General features: G+C 38.5%; 1 protein-coding gene across 1 annotated transcript; it reads left to right on the top strand.

Annotated features, from left to right (window-relative positions):
• Positions 1 to 1,255: 1,255 nt before the first annotated feature.
• Positions 1,256 to 19,157, top strand: LOC137626677 (uncharacterized). Its single transcript, XM_068357692.1, has 7 exons — positions 1,256 to 1,812; positions 4,823 to 4,913; positions 6,711 to 6,795; positions 7,634 to 7,758; positions 9,357 to 9,545; positions 14,239 to 14,316; positions 18,723 to 19,157. The coding sequence occupies exons 1-7, from the start codon at positions 1,393 to 1,395 to the stop codon at positions 18,746 to 18,748; spliced, it is 1,014 nt and encodes a 337-aa protein (XP_068213793.1). The 5' UTR covers positions 1,256 to 1,392; the 3' UTR covers positions 18,749 to 19,157.
• Positions 19,158 to 19,643: the final 486 nt, after the last annotated feature.

Below are 19,643 nucleotides of genomic sequence, written 5' to 3'. Positions count from 1 at the left end.
AAAACGATAAAGTTCACACAAGGGAAAATCCGTCTCAGTAGGGCAGCTACTAACAAAAGGATAAAGACGCTCGTGACGTCATTAGAGCAATGGCGTCCGTTTGTTTACGTCTCGAGTATCAGTAGTAGCCACGAGTGAGATTAGCTGTGGAACGGCTCCCAGCTATTCTCAGCCCTTACACACCGAAGCGTTAACCCTGTTCGGGGTGGAGATAGCTATGTGGCACGACCAGACATGCGTGTCCCCTGTTGTATTACGATGTCTTAAAGGGAAACCTTTGAGATACTCGCTCCAGAAGTTAGAATTCTGTGATAACCTGTGGTTAAATTCTCTGGGAATATCTTAGTAGTCTTATACCCAAGGAAGCTACCAAACAGGAACCCTCCATCAGGACGCCATGGCTTGAGCCCAAAAAAGGGATTACACTTCTTGTGATAGGGGTTTAGCTCTATAAAATCAATTGACGATGACCTCTTTTCTTCCAAGATAATAAACATAATGTGTATATAGTTCAGTAGTGAGATTTCATGGTACTGTTAATTTACCACTTATGATAGGATTGCCTTAGTTACCTCTTAATTACCTCCGCCAACGAAGTTGGAAGGAGGTTATGTTTTCTCTCCTGTTTGTGTGTGTATTTGTTTGTTTGTGAACAGCTTCCTGGCCACAATTTTAACTGTAAATCACTGTAATGAAACCTTCAGGGATTAATTATGTAAAAAGCTGGAAATTATTAAATTTTGGAAGGTCAAGGTCACGGTCAAGCAAAATGTCCAATTCATGTAATCGGCCGTAAGTTTGGACATCATTGTCACAGAGACTTCAAACTTAGTTCATATTTGAGTGTGTGTACATCTACGTCAATTAATACATTTTAAGGTCAAAGGTCAAGGTCAAGGTCGAGCAGCAGGTTGAGAAATAAGCTGTGACGGTGGAGGTCTGTGTTCTACTGAATGCCCCTCTAGTTCTGTTATGTCACCAGTATGCTGTATGAAAACAGAAATTTTAGACATTGAAACCTTATAATCGTGTAATGCAATATTAACCCTAATTCCTAAATAATAAGTTATAGTGAAGTCATTTTACTTATAAGGTACAGTATTCTTTATTTGCTCGTATAAGGAACATAGTTTGTAGTTAAACTAACATTTCTTTTTGTGCCAAAGGGAAACAGCAGAGAATTTCTAATGCAACCTGTGGTCAGTAATTTTAGTCCTGTGTTTTTACAGAGTGGTTGGTTATGTACCTCATGAATTGACATCAATTTCTTTCAGCTGGGAATGCCCCGATACTCCACAGTCCCCTAAATTGGCGACATCTAAGGATAGAGTACCCTCTTTTTATTCTGTCGACGATCCGGACCCAGCCAGTTTTCATTCTCTGGATTCGAAGATGACCTCCACGGCGCAGACGACCCGAAACCCAGCGGACGGCACCCGATTTGGCTCGGCCGACAGCAAGGCTTCTTACATGTTTGAAAATGCCTTTCAGAACACCGATCCTTTCTCGCCACTTGCAAAAAACGTTGTATCTCTCTCGTTCTCTTCACTGCAGTCGCCCGAAGAACTCGAGATGAAAACGCCGATGGGCGGCATATACCAGTCGCCCGTTTCTGAGGGTGCTCGGAGATATCAGTCGCCCATTTCTGAGGGCGGTCGAGAAGGAAGCGGGAAGAAAATGTCCCCTCCAAAGGTGGCATTTGTTTTTCCCAGTCCTGACAGTAAAGAGAGTAAACACCCTCCAGTCTTCAGTACCTTTTCGAAATTCGATGCTGCGAAGGATAATGGCAATAATTCTCCTGTACCCATTCATGTATGTATGTCATCTTGTTAACACCTAAATTTTCTCGTTTTTCTGTATTAAAGCATCTTCTATATGTCTGTTTTTACCACACATTAGTTCCTACACGATTAAAAACCTTCGTCTTTTAACCCTTTTACCCCCAGGCTATTTGGAAATTTCCAACCCTTAACCCCCAGGGGTTATTTTTTTTTCAAGCCCATTTTGCAGTATATTTTTTTTAAATTGCTCTAACAGCCTTAATTTTCGTCAGAGAGAGGTCAGGTTGGTCTCATTCTCTTGGAAAATGCCTGAAGTTTCTCAAAAAATTATGAAAAATATGCAAAAAAAAATTTAAATAGCAGTTTTTTGCACGGACGTACCGGTACGTCCATGGGGGTAAGGGGATGAGTTTTTTTAAACGTACCAGTATGTCCTTTGGGGTAAAAGGGTTAATGGAGGCATGACTTCATCAAAGATGAAATGGGTGTTTAAACTCTTAACAAGGTAGTTATTGTTTGCTGGTGGAGTAACTTTCATGTTAACTTCAGCAGCAGTTCAGTACAGACTTGCTACTCTGCTGCCTCTTTAAATTGCTGTTTTGGGCTCAGGCCATGTCGTCCTGATGGAAGTTCCTTCTTAGTAGCTTCCTAGGTTATATTTAACTACAGTGATATATCCCTTAGAATTTTACTAAAGGTATCCAGAATTCTAACTCCTGGCGCGAGTATCCCTTGTATTATCTTATAGGGATATCGCATAAGATCAGAGGACGTATTCTTGACACGCCACATAGCTATCTACACCCCTAATAGCGTTGTCTTTATATTGCTGTTTTGATCTTTTGCTTTTCCTTGTCAACTAGATAAGTGTGCTGGGAGATTGTTGTGTTCGAAGGATATTGATAGGAGGCTACATAGTTATGTAATCTTTTCTAATGAATTAAATTGCGAGGGAGTTTTCTGTGATACCTTGCTTTATTGAACATATTCCTGTTGTGTGGCATATGTTGCTGCTCTAGCCCTCGTGGGTTTGGCTTTACATACGCGAAAATGTGAACTCTAGTTGATTTTCCTTATTCATCACTGGTGCTTCATCAATGGAAGAGTTTTGCTAATCCTGAGCGTGAAGGAGAGGGCCACCACGTTTCCTTCGATGTCTTCCGATCTCGGAAAGCCACAGTTGTGGTTTCTTTCTCTATGAAAGCATCTTTGTTGGCCTACATAACTTAATCTTCAATGCAGCTTTGAGAAGAACTTGTAGAAATAATCATCAACGAAGGCATGGAGTTTGATTGATAGGAGCCACATACATGCAACTCCTATTGTTTCTCTCCCCATGAGGATCATAGTATGTTCTTGATTCGTTTGCGAAGTGAGATGGTATGTACTGGAGAAGTACACCTCCAAGTAGACAAAATGGTGTGTGCTACAAGTCTGTACTTGGTTTCTTATGAGAACGAGCACGGACACCGACATTTCTTTCTCTTTTTGGGAGAGTGAGAAGCAGTGCATATCAAGAAGTTTCTCACATTAGGAAGTCTATTGGCAGACATGACTACCGCTACTTTTGCTTGTCTCGTTCCAGGACAGGTTTAAGCCGAAAACTATCTCCTGTAAGAAGGATGGCCCTTCCTGCTTCTGCTGGTTTAAAGCATGCTCTTTTTTTTACTCTCCTGGATGATTGTCCTATCTCTCTCTCTTTTCTGAAGTAGTATCGATGTGCACTGCTCAGACTTCATCAATGATTGCTCCAGGGTTGTTGGAAGCATCACTGGTTGGCAGCATCATTGGTTGGCAGCCAGAGATTTCCCTACCTAATGGGTTTAGTGAAACATGAAACACTGGATAATGGGGCTCTGTAATTGATGGACAAGATCCTCTAGTAATCCTGTGTTCAAAGATGTATCTAAGGAAGGGTAGGGCACAGCCGGAGAACCAGAACACCTTGGTGACATGGTCCGCTAATGTAAACTTCCCAACAGGATTCTATAGGATACTCGGTAGCATTGCAGAAGGACAACTCTCCCATCGTGACTTACATCTACAGAGGGATACTGTTTAACAAACCTGGCAAGTCCAAAACAGAAGGATGACCTGGAGAGCGCGAGTAGTAGGTGTCGGTGGGGTAGTCCAACTGTATTCTCTAGGGCCTGTCACGGCCCTCCCCTTTGATGAAAGGATTATCTAAATGGAAGACAGCCTGTGAATAGTGGTTTTCACACGCCCTTGTTAAATACACGACACCAACAAGGTGTTCGCGCGAGGGTTGTAACCTCTGCATTCCATGCTTTTATCTTTCTCTAGTATATTTGGAAGATTTATATTAGAAAAGTGTAAAGAAGGACCCTTTTCACCGGGCGTCTCAGGTCTCTCCCCAGAAATAGATTTTTCCTTCGTCAAAAATCCCTTTTGTAGAAGTCTGATAACATGATAGGGTTGTTTGTCAAGATCCATTTCCAACTAGAGGAATATTCTAGCAATGCACACTGCATCAGGAGGGACGTAGATTTGACCCAGTGGTGTCCCCAAATTTGTGTTTGGAGGAAAGGCTTCTTCTTCTTCTTTAGGAATTGCCATCGAAACACCTGTTCGGCTCCTGTTTGATCCAGAACCTTGAGTTTTCTCTTCCTATTTAGATGTCCAACTATTTCGATGGGACCAGCTCTCCAATTTTCATCTCGTTTGGGTTAAATCCTTTGCCCCTGTAATCTCAAATAGTTTAGTCATGAATTAAAGGGTTTGTCAGTGACCTAGAGGTTGAAGTCCCTTTCTTATGGCTTGAATTTCACTGAATCTTTTTCAAATCAATGATTTAATGGTTGTGTCTTTAAAACGAAGGTTTTATTTATATAGTTTTAAATTGATTTTCTAATGTTTTTTATTTTTTATGGTTTTTTAGTTTTAACTTCATAGCATTTCTGATTTTTATTTACAGACTCTTCTTGTACTGTTTTTTGGAGTGTTTTTTTTTATAATATTGTTTTATTTTGATTGTTTATATTTATCATTACTTGATAGCTTTTATAATTTTTATCTTCCAGACTCCCACAGAATCCCAAGACAGTTCCGTCAGCCATCACACGCCAAGCATTTGGCTAACAAACGTCCGTGGATCCTCTCATAACTTGTTAGGCAAGTATCCAGCATCTACCTGGTTTTTTGGGCTCAGGCCATGTCGTCCTGATGGAAGTTCCTTCAAAGGTAGCTTCCTAGGTATATTTGACTACAAGCGAAAGTCAAATATACCTAGGAAGCTACCTTTGAAGGAACTTCCATCAGGACAACATGGCTACCTCACCCAAAAATAGATTTTTCGCTACGCTCAAAATCCGTTTAGTGTGGTAATCCCTTCGAAAATGCGCAGTTCCACTGGGATGCTATAGATGGGGATAATGTGGTAATCTATTGGGAACATCCTTACCTGGCAATCTGTTGGATGAGGTTTCAACACCCGCTCAAGCTCTATAGTTTCTTGTAGTGTCTGCAACCTCACCATCCTTGTGAGCTAGGGAAGCCAGTTTTTGGGGAGCCTTTAGGGGAGTCTATAGGTCTACCTGCTAAGTCATCAGCAGCCATTGCCTGGCCCTCCTTGGTCCTAGCTTGATGGAGAGGGGCTTGGGCAATGATCCTATGTATATTTGATCAAGTTCTAGGGCATTGTCACTGTCTCTTGCCTCTACCATTCATGAGTGACCTTAAAAATCCTTTTAAAAACCCAGTGACCCACATTGTCGTCTGTTCCTTCATCTTTCTACAGTACTTTGCTGTTTAGCTTCTTCAACTTGTTCAGTTTAGACTTCCCATCTAAGAACGGAAGCTATGAGAGTCTATCAACATGCCCTTTTTTGTTTATTATAATTTATAATTGTATTACAGTAATCAGTTTAGATGTTACCATATTCTGGTATCCAAACATTTGAATATTGCTCATACATATCCCCATTAGATGGACTTAAACTCCTTGACATAGAAAGACATTATAGTTTAGGCTTTAGATATTTTTGAAGGAGTTTTGTATATTAAAAAATAAAATAATCGTGTATATTTTGTCTACTAGACTCGAGACTTGGTATAAGTTTCCTCTTGTATATTCATCATGGCTGGTGTAGTTAGGGTTACTAAGTTATTTTATCTTGCCACTATTTGTTTTAATCAATGTTTAATTTCTTTTAATTTCCATTCTTCTTCTTCTTCTTCTTCTTCTTCTTCTTTGTCTGCATCTTTTCCCACTTATGTGGTGTTGATGTTTCTGTCCAGCTTTTCTCCATCTACCTCTGTCCCACACCTCATCACCGGTTAATCCCTTTGATCGAAGGTCATCCTTGATACAGTCCATCCACCTTCGCTTTGGTCTCCCTCTCCTTCTTGTTCCCTGTGCCTCCATTTCCATCACCCTCCTCCCAATATACTATTCATCTCTTCTCATGACATGACCGTACCGCCTCGGTCTACTTTCTTGGATTTTATCTGATAGTTTTCTAACTCCTGTGGTACCCCTAATTACTTCATTCCTTATCTCTTTCTGTCACCCCACACATGTTTATTATTATTACTATTATTAACTAAACTTCAACCCTAGATGGAAAAGTAAAATGACACAAACTCTAGTTTTCCAATAGGGAAAAATAGCCCAGTGAGGCAAGGAAATAATACATTCCTGTTTTTTTATTAGTGCCGTGTTATGCGTGTGTTAGATATCTTGTGTTTTTCTTCTTCTTCTTCTTCCCACTTTTATGTGGGGTCGATGTTTCTGACCAGCTTTCTCCATCTACCTCTGTCCCACACTTCATCATTGGTTAATCCCTTTGATCGAAGGTCATCCTTGATACAGTCCATCCACCTTCGCTTTGGTCTCCCTCTCGTTCCCTGTACCTCTTGTGCTTTTCACTTTCATTTTATGAGCGTCGTCAATTTCTTGGTATTTTTCAGGCGCAAAAGCGGAAAAAGAGAACACCCGTCGCAGAGTTCAGTCTTGGACGGGAGAACCCACTCCGTTTGACGAGAATAAGTCGAGGTAGGAATTAGAGATTGTTATTGAATTACAATGATTTAGTTTTAGATGACTTTTTTATTCTTCCATTGACTGCTGCATGATCTTTAGCTTGTTTTTAGAGTTTAATTAAGCAAAAAAATCAGGGAGTTAGTATGAAGTGCTTGAGGACTGTAGATATAGTAGTAAAATTTAAATGGCGATCATAAAGAAAAGCAGGATTTACCAATTAGAAAATAATAGAAAAGCACATGAAAAGTTTAAAGATTAAATGCCACCAAGAGAAAGGCGGATAGTAAAAATTATATAGCTTCATTTTAAAAAGCATTTATAGTTGTTAATAGTGTACATCTTACACCCAGGAGGAAATAGAAGTACACTTACCATTACTAGAATTGTAAACACATCACAAGGACCCTTAACCCTTTTACCCCCAATGGACGTACTGATAAGTTTCACAAAACTCATCCCTTTACCCCCAATGGACGTACTGGTCTGTTTCACAAAACTCATCCCTTTACCCCCATGGACGTACTGGTACGTCCTTGCAAAAAAACTGCTATTCAAATTTTTTGCATATTTTTGATAACTTTATGAGAAACTTCAGGCATTTTCCAAAAGAATGAGACCAACCTGACCTCTCTATGACAAAAATTAAGGCTGTTAGAGCAATTTGAAAAATATATATATTGCAAAATGTGCTTGAAAAAAAAAGAAATAACCCCTGGGGGTTAAGGGTTGGAAAGTTCCAAATTGCCTGGGGGTAAAAGGGTTAACACAATTATTTCTGTTGAATCTTTGAAGACAGTGACCTACTCAGGCATTGAAATAATTTTCTCTTGTCGGCTTTTGGTCCTGACAGGCTGAGACACCACGAAACCAGAGCACAGTCAGCGTCTGTGTATCCTCCCGAGGAGTCGAATACAAAAAGCTACACTTTTAATCCAGCGCCAATTTCGTCCAAGGACAGGACGTATTCCGTCGACAGTAAGTCACTGTTTAGTCGTCGTATTCATTGTCATCGTATCCTTTTTCTTGAATGAGATAACCAAACATATTTAATATTTAAGTGTCATTGATTTTATCATTTATATTTACATAGAGAGTAGAGGTCCCCTTTTTTGTTTTTGTTTCATTTGTTGATGTCGGCTACCCCCAAAAATTGGGGGAAGTGCCTTGGTATATGTATGTATGTATTTACAATTTTTAACTTTATTAGTTGTAAAGAATTTCTCTTATACTATTATTCAATATAGATTTTTCCTTAGGGTAGGGACAATATCTGGTAGCTTATCTTTTGCTTGTAAAGTTACGGGAAATGTACTAAAAAAAGGTACATTATCAAAAGTAGGTCCTATTCCATTTTACCAGTAAAGGCAAATCATTACTGGAGTAACTCCTGGATTAAGTGGGGTGGGTTATTATTTTTTATTATATACCGGCAGTGGGCTGTAAGTTTGTGGGGACATTTAAAACTTGTTTTAAGATCTCGTATACATATATTTATGAATAAATTGAATAACTTCACCACTTCAGTATTCGTTTCACGTGTAAATTTATTTAAATATACCGTTAATCTGTTGTTTGATAAACAAATAGTTTATACAGTATCTTTTATATATTGAATATATAATAATCAACCTTTTCTGTTTCTATTCTCATATACCCTCATGAAGGGTAGCGATAGCATCTATAAAAATAATCTGCATCATTTTGAGAATGTTGTTCATCCTACCTTGAATGTTTTCGGAAGTATTTTGATTAATTATGAGACCATTCAAGGAAAACAATACATTATTATTATTATTGTTATTACTAGCTAAGCTACAACCCTAGTTTAAAAAGTAAGATACTATAAGCCCAAGGGCTCCAACAGGGAAAAGTAGCCGAGTGAGGAAAGGAAACAAGGAAAAATAGAATAGTTTAAGAACAGCACCACCAAAATAAATATTTCCTATATAAACTATAAAAACTTAAACAAAATAAGAGGAAGAGAAATAAGACAGAATAGTGTGCCCGAGTGTACCCTTAAGCTAGAGAACTCTAACCCAAGAGTGTGGAAGGCCATGGTACAGAGGCTATGGCACTAACTAAGATTAGAGAACAATGGTTTGATTTTGGAGTGTCCTCATAGAAGAGCTGCTAGAGAGTCTCTTCTACCCTTACCAAGAGGAATGTAGCCACTGAACAATTACAGTGCAGTAGTTAACCCCTTGAATGAAAAGGAATTGTTTAGTAATGTCAGTGTTGTTAAGTGTATGAGGACAGAGGAGAATTTGTAAGGAATAGGCCAGAATATTCGGTGTGTGTGTGTGTAGGCAAAGGATAAATTAACCGTAACCAGAGAAGGGGGCAATGTAGTTCTGTCTGGCCAGTCAAAGGACCCCATAAGTCTCTAGCCGGTAGTATCTCAACGGGTGGCTGGTGCCCTAGCCAATTTAGGAATTAGCATTGCATATGTTACATTAAGTATTTTAACAACACCACGTGAGTGATAACTTAGGAATTATGATAAATTTGTATGTGTATTAAACTGATCCGCTACCAGAAATATTGAATGTATAAGTGTGTTTTCTCTGTTACAGCTTCTGATACTACAATGCACATGTACTCGCCCTCTCCCAATTATATGGTGAGCGACGATCTGTATTGCAAGCAAGATATATCGGACTACGAAAGGAAGCTTGACTGCAAGGAGAGAGTTGGGTGGTGTCTCATCATTTTTGGCTTTGCCATCTTCATAAGTGCTGTCATTGTCATTCTAGTTGTTGAAAGTGAGTGCTTTAAAGTTTTTGTTGATTACTATTACAGTATTGCTTAGTCAATAAGACATTCGTGCGTTTGGTGACTATTTGAGGTACATGCAACGAATATTCGATGGTTGTGATGGTTATGGAATAAAATGGGCTACTATACCTGTGATAGGCCATCCTGCTACATACATATAGTTACACATAAATATGACCTTCCTGTGGCATGCATGGATTTGAGATACATGCTGTCATATATACTAATCTATGTATGTACACTGTGATGTGTGCTTATATTTACTGCCAGACCTGCATAAAATTACTCATTGGGAGAACTGTTAAATGTGTCCCTGATTAGCCTATCCAAATGTGTGACATTCAAATGGCTGCTATGTAGCCGGCAATATACATATAATATAATGCCCCCTCTGGGCTCATAATAATGATGCACCTTCTTATGCTATTACTTACAAATAGATCAAGATAATAGTCCTAAGATCATTGTAGTATAACAGTTCCGGTAGCTGCGGCTTCCCTCGCGAATCTCTCTATTTCCCTGTTTACCTTTTGCGCCCCTAGGTGGCGTGCATGCCGCTTGCCCGCCAGATTTGACCTGTCCAAACTCATTATTCCACATTGCTATTATTTTTATTGCTGAAGTTTTGTCATCATTCTTGTAGTATAAACTATAAAGTAGGAAGTTTGATTAGGTGCTGTCATAGTCATTTGAATCTAAGAAAGTGAGTTCTTTGTCAAGGTGCTGATAGAACTACCTCAGTGTTCCACTCTTCTCTCATAGCAATGCCTTAGAGGTACCAACACTTTTTGGAATCCCTTTCACTTCACAGGAAGATATTATCCAGCATCTTCTCTGAGTGAAAGGTTTCTGCGAGGCACTGGACAAAGGTCTGGATACTTAAAAGATCCTCTGTTGCTGTCTACCCTGAAAAATGGGCCGTCTTCTGTGATTGATGACATAGGACTATATCTCCTGTCAGAGCTTATTGGCATTTAATTGCCAATTTTCTTGTTTTCCTTCGACAAAAGAAGCACACCTCAGTTTCTGTGGTTCAAGGCTATTGCCCCTCAGGTGTTCAGACTGAAGGGCTTGGCCTTTCCTCTTCCTGGGAATTTTCTATGCTCATAATGAGCTTTGAGCATTCTTGCTAACCTGGAACTTTTGGCCCCCATAGGGGGTTTTGACCCATGCTCTCAAGTCTCTTATGCGTGTGCCCCATAAGATCCATTGAGACTGGCATTGGAGACGGATCTGACTCTCTGGATTGTCTTTCTCCTAGCCTTAGCTTTGGAAAAATGAATTGGCAAGCTTCACAGCGTGTCATATGTCACAAGTCTTTATACAGGATGATCATAGTTCGAGTCCTCCATCTCTTAAAATCAGAGGCGTCCAGAGGGAATTAGTATGACTTTGCTGCTCTGTCCTACGAGGGTTCTGCAGCACTTTTAAAAGAGAACTTGGCACTTCCAGCTGGAGCTCCAAACAGATTGTTTATTACCAGTAGGATCAAGAGAAAGATATCAAAGAAAACTGTTTAGTTGTAGCTTCGTGAAATCGACCAGAAACAGGGTCGGAGGTCTATCTTGGGTAAGGGCTCACAAAGTCTGGTATATGGTCCACTCTTGTATTCAGAATGAACCTGTCAATGGTTCTGGTGTTAAAGGTAGGAGTCTAAAAAGGCCAGACTTCCTTTACCTCGCACTACTTGCGGTACGATACCCACAGCTCTTTGGATAACTCTATTCTTAGACCTACAGGTTAATAGGTTGTGAAGTCAGCCTAGTCAGGGACTAGAAGCATCTAATATTACTGTATTACTATTATTATCAGTATTATTATTATGTAAGGTACAACTCTAGTTGGAAAAGTAGAGTGCTATAAGTCCAAGGGCTCCAACAAGGAAAAATAGCCTAGTGAGGATAGGAAACAAAGAAATAAATAAACTACAAGAGTAGTAATGGACAATTAGAATTTAAGAAACATCTTGCCATCCCCTCCTAGATGAGGTGGAGGATGGATAGGATGCATTCAAACCTGTTTCTTACAGTAGTTAATTGTACATTTGGACATATCCTGTACAGGGATATAGGCTGTTCTGACAGATTATTATTATTATTATTATTATTATTATTATTATTATTATTATTATTATTAGCTAAGCTACAATCCCAGTTGAAAAAGCAGGATGCTATAAGGCCAGGGGCCCCAACAGAGCAAATAGCCCAGTGAGGAAAGGAAACAAGGAAAAATAAAACATTTTAAGAACAGTATTATTGATATATTATTACTTTGTAAGCTAAAACCCTAGTTGGAAAAGCAGGATGCTAGAAGCCCAGGGGCCCCAACAGAGAAAATAGCCCAGTGAGGAAAGGAAACTAGGATTAGTAAAATATCTTAAGAATAGTAACAACATTAAAATATTTCATATATAAACTAGAAAAACTTTAACGAAACAAGAGGAAGAGAAATTAGATAGAATAGTGTGCCTGAGTATACTCTAAAGCAAGAGAACTCTAACCCAAGATGGTGGAAGACCATGGTATAAAGGCTATGGATTCTGTTTATCGTTTGTATGAGCCTAACCTGTGACTTCCTACGCACAGACTGATAGAGGTCGATAATGTTGTTATCCTTGTTGCTCTACAGGATCAAATGATCTGAAAACTGGGAAAGTTGAACCTGCCAGAATATTTGTTTCATAGACATGTCTCCTAAAGACAATGGTTTTTATTTCTGTTAGAACAAATCGCAAATTTTAAAAATAATTTGCATTTTCCTGACTAGACAAACCCGAGTCCTTTTAAGTTTTGCTTTCCATCTCAATCACCCTGCAAGATCCAGGCCTGTAGATCAAAAGTGTTGATCTTGCTGGTTGATTGACAAGTGGTGCGGGGAAAGAAGTGGCCTTGGTTTACATTAAATCACATGGTGATAATTATAACTACCTCGTTGAAGTTTTAGTCCTATTGAAGGAGCCTGTGTTATACAATTTAGAGAAATGCAAATTACTGATTTTGATTTTTGTAAATACAGTACGTAGGCTACTCCGTAAGATATAATTTATTGTTACATTACAACTTCTATTTTCAGTATGATACTCGTGAAGAAATGCATTACTGTACAGTATTGTCTCTGTACAGTTTATCTGTTTTCACTGAGGGGAGATAACATAGCTATTTTGTGTATGATATGTATGCATAGTACCCTTATTCTAATATTCTATTGGAGGAAGCAAACTCTGCATCGAAAAGAAAATTTCATATTAAAGTGGTCAAAGTTTAGATATAAAAAATTCAAATCTTCATTTTTTTTTTGTATATATTTGTTTCATCAGATGCCCAACAACAATCAGACAATGTCGTCATAACTCAAAAATAGCTATTTTTCAGGAGAGCCATTTTAATCAATTAAAACACACTCATATTAATGTATGCGTTAGGACATTTAGCGCCTCTAACGATCAATTTTTTAGCTACCATTATGACCACTTTTTCCCAAAAAAATCAGCATTTGAAGATGAATATGTCTATATGGATAACTCAAAAATACATTTTTTTGAGTTATGACGTTGTTGTCGCAAGCGAGCGATATATTCTTATGTATTATGTATGAAGGAGTAGCTAACAGCAGTGGTTTAAGCATGCCCATCTGCCCCCTGTTGGTATGTAATAGCCAATCTATCCATTTTGTAATGCGAGCCTATAAAGGGATTTTGACGAAGGAAAAATCTATTTCTGGGTGAGGGACCTGTGTCGCCCAGTGAAATGCTCCCTATAGCACCATTTCTAGGGTATAAATACTGCTAAATATACCAGAGAAAAAAGTTGCATGGAATGACAGGAATAAACCCAACTCGCTCACTCTAATAGTGTGTCGGTATAGTAACTGGGCCGTGTTAGAACCACTACCAGAGGTCCATTACCAATTAGTTCTCTCCTTCCTCAATATCCCCCGATACTACAAGGTGCCGTTCTACATCCGACTACTGCCCGCTACTACGACTACCCTCCCCCCACTACGACTACCCTCCCCCCACTACGACTACCCTCCCCCCACTACGACTACCCTCCCCCCACCCCTACCACTACCCACGCTTCTTCCCTCATTCCTTTCTAGCACTAGTGATATCAACAGGTGTCAAAAACTCTGCCACTTTTTGGTTTTGAAGTAACTGCGTCTTGGAACCCCAGAAGACTTCCTCCACTTCATGTTGTTTCATAAGCTACGCAAAATGTTGAGGATAGTTGTTAATACCAACTAATGTGTTATAGACTGACATTTTTTTTTATCTACTCTTTCTTAAAGACTAAATATTAATGTGTGGAAACATATTGATTGTAAAATACTCCGGATAGCTAGGTTGGTAGCGTCGCGGGCTTCTGTTTCAGAGGTCCCGAGTTCGCGTCCCCCGCCAGGACGTGGATATCGTGAGACGACCTACCGGGGGGTACTCCCCAGGGTGGTGCCTGGGGGGGAGGTTAGAGGGGGCTAGTGATAGTCCCTGCTGGCTTATGGTCGCCCGAGCAGAATGATGTAGATCGTCTGAGTGGAGACCTAAAACCTGCAACTTTAACTTTTTAACTTTAAAATGGCACCTGGTATTATTGATAGGTTTATATAAGAAAGATATACTATAAGAACATTTAATATTTTTGATGATTACCCTAATCTAATTGCTGTATTGCACTTTATCTACAGTTCCAGCCCACGATTTTGAAGATGGGGAGTTTGAGCCGGACAGTAAACCTTTCTATGATTACATGGAAGGAGTTAAAGGTGAGTTTGAACATTTTTGTAGAAATTTTCATGCAGTAGCACTTGTTCTCGGATATACTTGTCTTATATCTTAAATATAGTAGTTATTTGTTTAATGAAATCATAAGCAATAGTCAGAGTTTAAGCTGTGAAAGAAAGGATAATGTAAAATCAGTCGCATATCCACATTCCTCGGTCAAATTTTCATGTTAGGTTTTCCTCTTTATCAGGTGAGGGGGCCAATGAGGTCTGATTTTCTTCTATCTTATGCTCTTTTTCCCATAATTCTCTAACCATATGGAATAAAGCATAAAAAGGTCCTTTTAACACTAAAACGATGATTTGTGGCAACGTAACTGTTAGGTTCTAACAGAGAGGCGAGGTGAATGCAACAGAGTTTATTCAACAAGAAAATTAGTTTATTTATAGATAGTTGAGAGTAAGAAGTATACAAAATTCAAACTGCACAAAACACGAGGTAGCAAGCTTAAACAGTTTTATATTATTGCAGGTGAGAGCGAGAGAGAACTAAAAAAAAAGCAATACTGTTACAGTGTACAGATTAATTTGACTTCCCAACAGAATGGTTAACATGAAGATGTACCATTTAAGTCCATCCATTCTTTAGCCTTCTGTTTTATCTCCATTTCTATTTTCTTCTTCCAGTCTCTTCCATCTTGCTATCCAGTCTCTTGACCTTTGCTTCCTAGTGTAACTGCAGGGCTCTTCCTCCTGAATTGTCTCCTTGGCCCCAACTCCAAAAATAGGTAAAACCACAGTTCGTATATCCAGTTTTGACACTTCACTTTTCCCTATTTGGATTATGTTCCAATTTATAATCTGTGAGGCTACTTTCACATACTTACAATTGTTCTCTAAAGTATACATCCAGTATATAAAGCTGAATGTACATACACTATGTGAACTTTAGGATATAGTATACAGTCTGGCGTATTCTATGTAAACTTTGGGATATAGTATACAGTCTGGCGTATTCTTTGCACATTCTCCTCTTTCCTCATACACCTGACAATACTAAGATAACCAACAAATTTTCATTCGAGGAGTGAACTACTGTACTGTAATTGTTCAGTAGCTTCTTTCCTCTTGGTAAGGTTAGAAGAGACTCTTTAGCTATGGCAAGCAGCTCTTCTAGGAGAAGGACACTCCAAAATCAAACCATTGTTCTTTGGTCTTGGGTAGTGCCATAGCCTCTGCACCTTGGTCTCCCGCTGTCTTGGGTTAGATTTCTCTTGCTTGAGGGTAATCTCGTGCAGACTATCCTATGTTTCCTTATTTCATTTCTTCACTGGGTTATTTTCCTTGTTGGAGCCTTTTGGCGTTAGCATCCTGCTTTTCCAACTAAGGTTATAGTTTAGCTAATAATAATAATAATGATGATAATACAACTCATAGGTTTGTACTTTGGATGCATTCAGTATAAACCCCCTGAACATCTATGAAGATGTGATCAATAGAATATATGTGACTTATAGACACTTGCTATGGTGTAAGAAATTAAATACTACAGTATTCATTTTACCTAACAATGTCTGTTGTTTGCAAAGCATAGCAGTTACCGACACCCTTTAGTGGTGAGCGAGCTGGGTATATTCCTGGCATTCCATGCAACTTTTTTCTCTGGTATATTTAGCAGTATTTATACCTTTGAAATGGTGCTTTAAGGAGCATTTCACTGGGCGACACAGGTTCCTCGCCCAGAAATAGATTTTTCCTTCGTCAAAATCCCTTTTTTAAGGAACATTCCACCAAAGTTATTTGTGATTATAGCAAGTCCACGTTTTTAAACCTTTGGAAATTATCCTAAAAACTTTTTCTTTAATACAATTTATCTCCATACCAAAAATTACCTATAAGAAAATGGTATCTCAAATTAACATCCTATATATTTGATACAGAGGTTAATTTAACAGACAATTTGAAGAGAATTAAACTGCAGAACAAAAGCAGGATTTAGATTTGCCCCCTTTGGGAGAAAACAATTTCTTTTCACATTTGATAGATGGTGTAACCTATAAGGCAACCAGCTGCTTACCTCTTGCATGATTTAATAGAAAGCTTTTTTTAAGCCATTGCAATTGACATGATGAATCTAGCATCACCTTTGCCATAGTTTGGTCAGTAAAACTCCGAGCTAGTGACTCAAAAGGTGTCCATTTGTCATTTGTTAACTTTACATAATTATCATCATTATTATCATGTGCTAGACTACAACCCTAGTTTGAAAAACAGGCTGCTATAAGCCCAAGGGCTCCAACAAGGAAGATAGCCCAGTGTGGAAAGGAAATAAGGAAACAGTGTGACTTGAGTGTACCCTCAAGCAAGAGAACTCTAACCCAAGACTGTGGAAGACCATGGTACAGAGGCTATACCATTACACAAAACTATAGAACAATGGTTTGATTTTCGAGTGTCCTCCTAGAGGAGCTGCTTGGCACAGCTAAAGAGTTTTATCTACCCTTACCAAATGGAAATTAGCCACTGAACAAGAGAAGAAGAATTGTTTGGTAATCTCAGAGTTGTCAGGTGTAGGAGGACAGAGGAGAATATGTAAAGAATAGGGCAGACTATTCGGTGTGTGTACGTGTGTGTGTGTGTGTAGGCAAAGGAAAAATGAACCGTAACCAGAGTTGGATCCAGTGTACAGTAGTACTGTCTGGCCAGTCAAAAGACCCCATAACTCTCTAGCGGTAGTATCTCAACGGGTGGCTGGTGCCCTGGCAACCTACCACCTAAAATTGCATATATATTTTTTTAAACCTTCATCCTGTTTATAATAATAATAGAAATGCATTAATTTCACCAACAATTCAACTGTACTTTTGATCTTTTTTTTTTTTATTAAAAACTTTGGATAGAGTTATGCAGTAAAGTATTACGGTTGTCCACTCAATTTCTATTGAGATGAGGAAATTGACAAATTATGAGATAAGAAACTTCTATGCATGTGAAATGAGAAAATGTCCATGATTAAAACTTTAATTGAACTTTGTGACATTTCGGCTGTAAACACTTACGAGTATAAAAGCTAAATAAACTTGCTGGCTGTTATATATTAACCCTTTCACCCCCAAAGGACGTACTGGTACGTTTCACAAAACTCATCCCTTTACCCCCATGGACGTACCGGTACGTCCTTGCAAAAAACTGCTATTTAAATTTTTGTTTGCATATTTTTGATAATTTTTTGAGAAACTTCAGACATTTTCCAAGAGAATGAGACCAACCTGACCTCTCTATGACGAAAATAAAGGCTGTTAGAGTAATTTAAAAAATATATACTGCCAAATATGCTTGAAAAAAAATAACCTCTGGGGGTTAAGGCTTGGAAATTTCCAAATAGCCTGGGGGTAAAACGGTTAAAAATAGCCCAGTAAATAAAGGAAATAAATAACCTACAAGAGAAGTAATGAACAATTGAAATAAAATATTTTAAGAACTGTTACAACATTAAAATGTATTTTTCATATATAAACTATAAGACGACTTCTGTCATCCTGTTCAACATAAAAAAAATATATGCTGCAAGTTTGAACGTTTGAAGTCCCACCGATTCAACCATCTGATTAGGAAGATCATTCCATAACTTGGTTACAGCTGGAATAAAATCAAACCATTGTTCTCTAGTCTTGGGTAGTACCATAGCCTCTGTACCATGGTCTTCCACTGTCTTTGGGTTCGAGTTCTCTTGCTTAAGGGTACACTCGGGCACACTATTCTATCTTATTTCTCTTCCCTTCGTTATTTTAAAGATTTTGTAGTTTATATATGAGAGATTTATTTTAATGGTATTATTCTTAAAAATCTCTTGTAGTTTATATCCTTCTTTTCCTTTCCTCACTGGGCAATTTTTCCTATTGGAGCCCTTGGTCTTATAGCATCCTGCTTTTCCAACTAGGGTTGCAGCTTAGCAAGTAATAATAATAATGATAATAATACAAAGGGAAGTTGCCAACAATTAAAAACGGATGTAAAAGTAATTTCTTAATGTAAATTTGCTGATCTGATTCTCTATAGTATTCAAAGGATCAAATTCTTTGTGTTTTCGTCATGGAATTTTATATAGGTTCAAGATTAGTTGGATTTAGAGTATGCTAAGATGCGTAGGAGTAGATTATTTGAATGTATTATTGCATTGCTATTGCACAGGACTTATCTGCAAGTTATTAAATAGATTTTAAACCCTTCAGGCCATCTTTATGGTAGCTGAACATTTGAATTCCTTGGTGTAGTTTAACTATGTAGTGAGAAATTACCCGCATTCATTTCTCATGTTACAGCTTGAAATTACATGGGTCTTATTTTTGTTCTGGTAGGGAGTACTTCTTTGTTTTCTCAAGAATAAGATTATAGAAAAGGTCATATGTCCTATATAAGAAACTGACAATTATTATGCATTTTTGCAGAGGATGTTCTGTCTAATCTTCAGTGATTCACTCGCCGATCTATGCAGCTGTACGGTATAGAAGCGAAAGGAACGAGCCTTTAGAAGTGTATCGCTGCTCTGATGCTCATTACTTTGATTTTTTGTTGTTGATCTTCTTGCGATATTGCACAGTTGGACACGGGAGTCCCTGGCACACCTTGCCCTGAAATGCACCCTGCCACTTCCTTCCTTTGTGCCGAGTAAGAAAGCTTATAGGGTAGGAGAGATGGCTGAAGTGGTGGGCAGGGTTAAACACGGGAACTTACCTTGTAGTAGAAGTGTAGCTGGGTGTACTTCCTCATAGCGAGGCGTGTCCATATATATAATTAGTTATATGTTGCAGGTACACTATATAAACTTGTTGCTCAAATGGATAGATAGAAATTTTTTATATGAGAAATAAAGTTGTTTGAGACTTTTTCTTTGATTTGTCCATTTGAGGTGAATTAGACGTGAAGAAATGTAGTTGAGATAATTTTTATTAAAGTTATTTTTTCCGTGAATACAAACTCTCACTTTTTACTATGGATATATTTTTGTTCAGATACTATATACAAACCTGGAGCTCGTTACTGTGGAGATGTGTTTCGGCGACAGCTGAAACTAGATGTGAAACTTTTACGCGAGGTGTAACTACCCTTTGCAAACTAGCGGAGTAGGAGCAAGAAATAGACCAACTACCCCGCTCACATTAGCACTAGTAATTGAACGCCAATTCATTTCAGCTCAATAGACATAGTGTTTCTTTTCCGTCAAAAACCTTTTAACCGGCTAACGATTAAAAGCAACTGGCCTAAAAGCTTTCTTTTCAGAGCTCAGACCGTGGTCTCCCCTTATGTGCAAATCTCGTTGCTTCCCCTAGCGAAGCAACGGCTTCCATCACCGGGGAGGTTTCTCCTGC

Source organism: Palaemon carinicauda, chromosome 34 (assembly GCF_036898095.1).
Source record: "Palaemon carinicauda isolate YSFRI2023 chromosome 34, ASM3689809v2, whole genome shotgun sequence".
In the NCBI taxonomy this organism is placed as follows: domain Eukaryota; kingdom Metazoa; phylum Arthropoda; class Malacostraca; order Decapoda; family Palaemonidae; genus Palaemon; species Palaemon carinicauda.
Note: the sequence above shows the minus strand (reverse complement) of the source record. Positions and strands in the feature narration are given on the sequence as shown.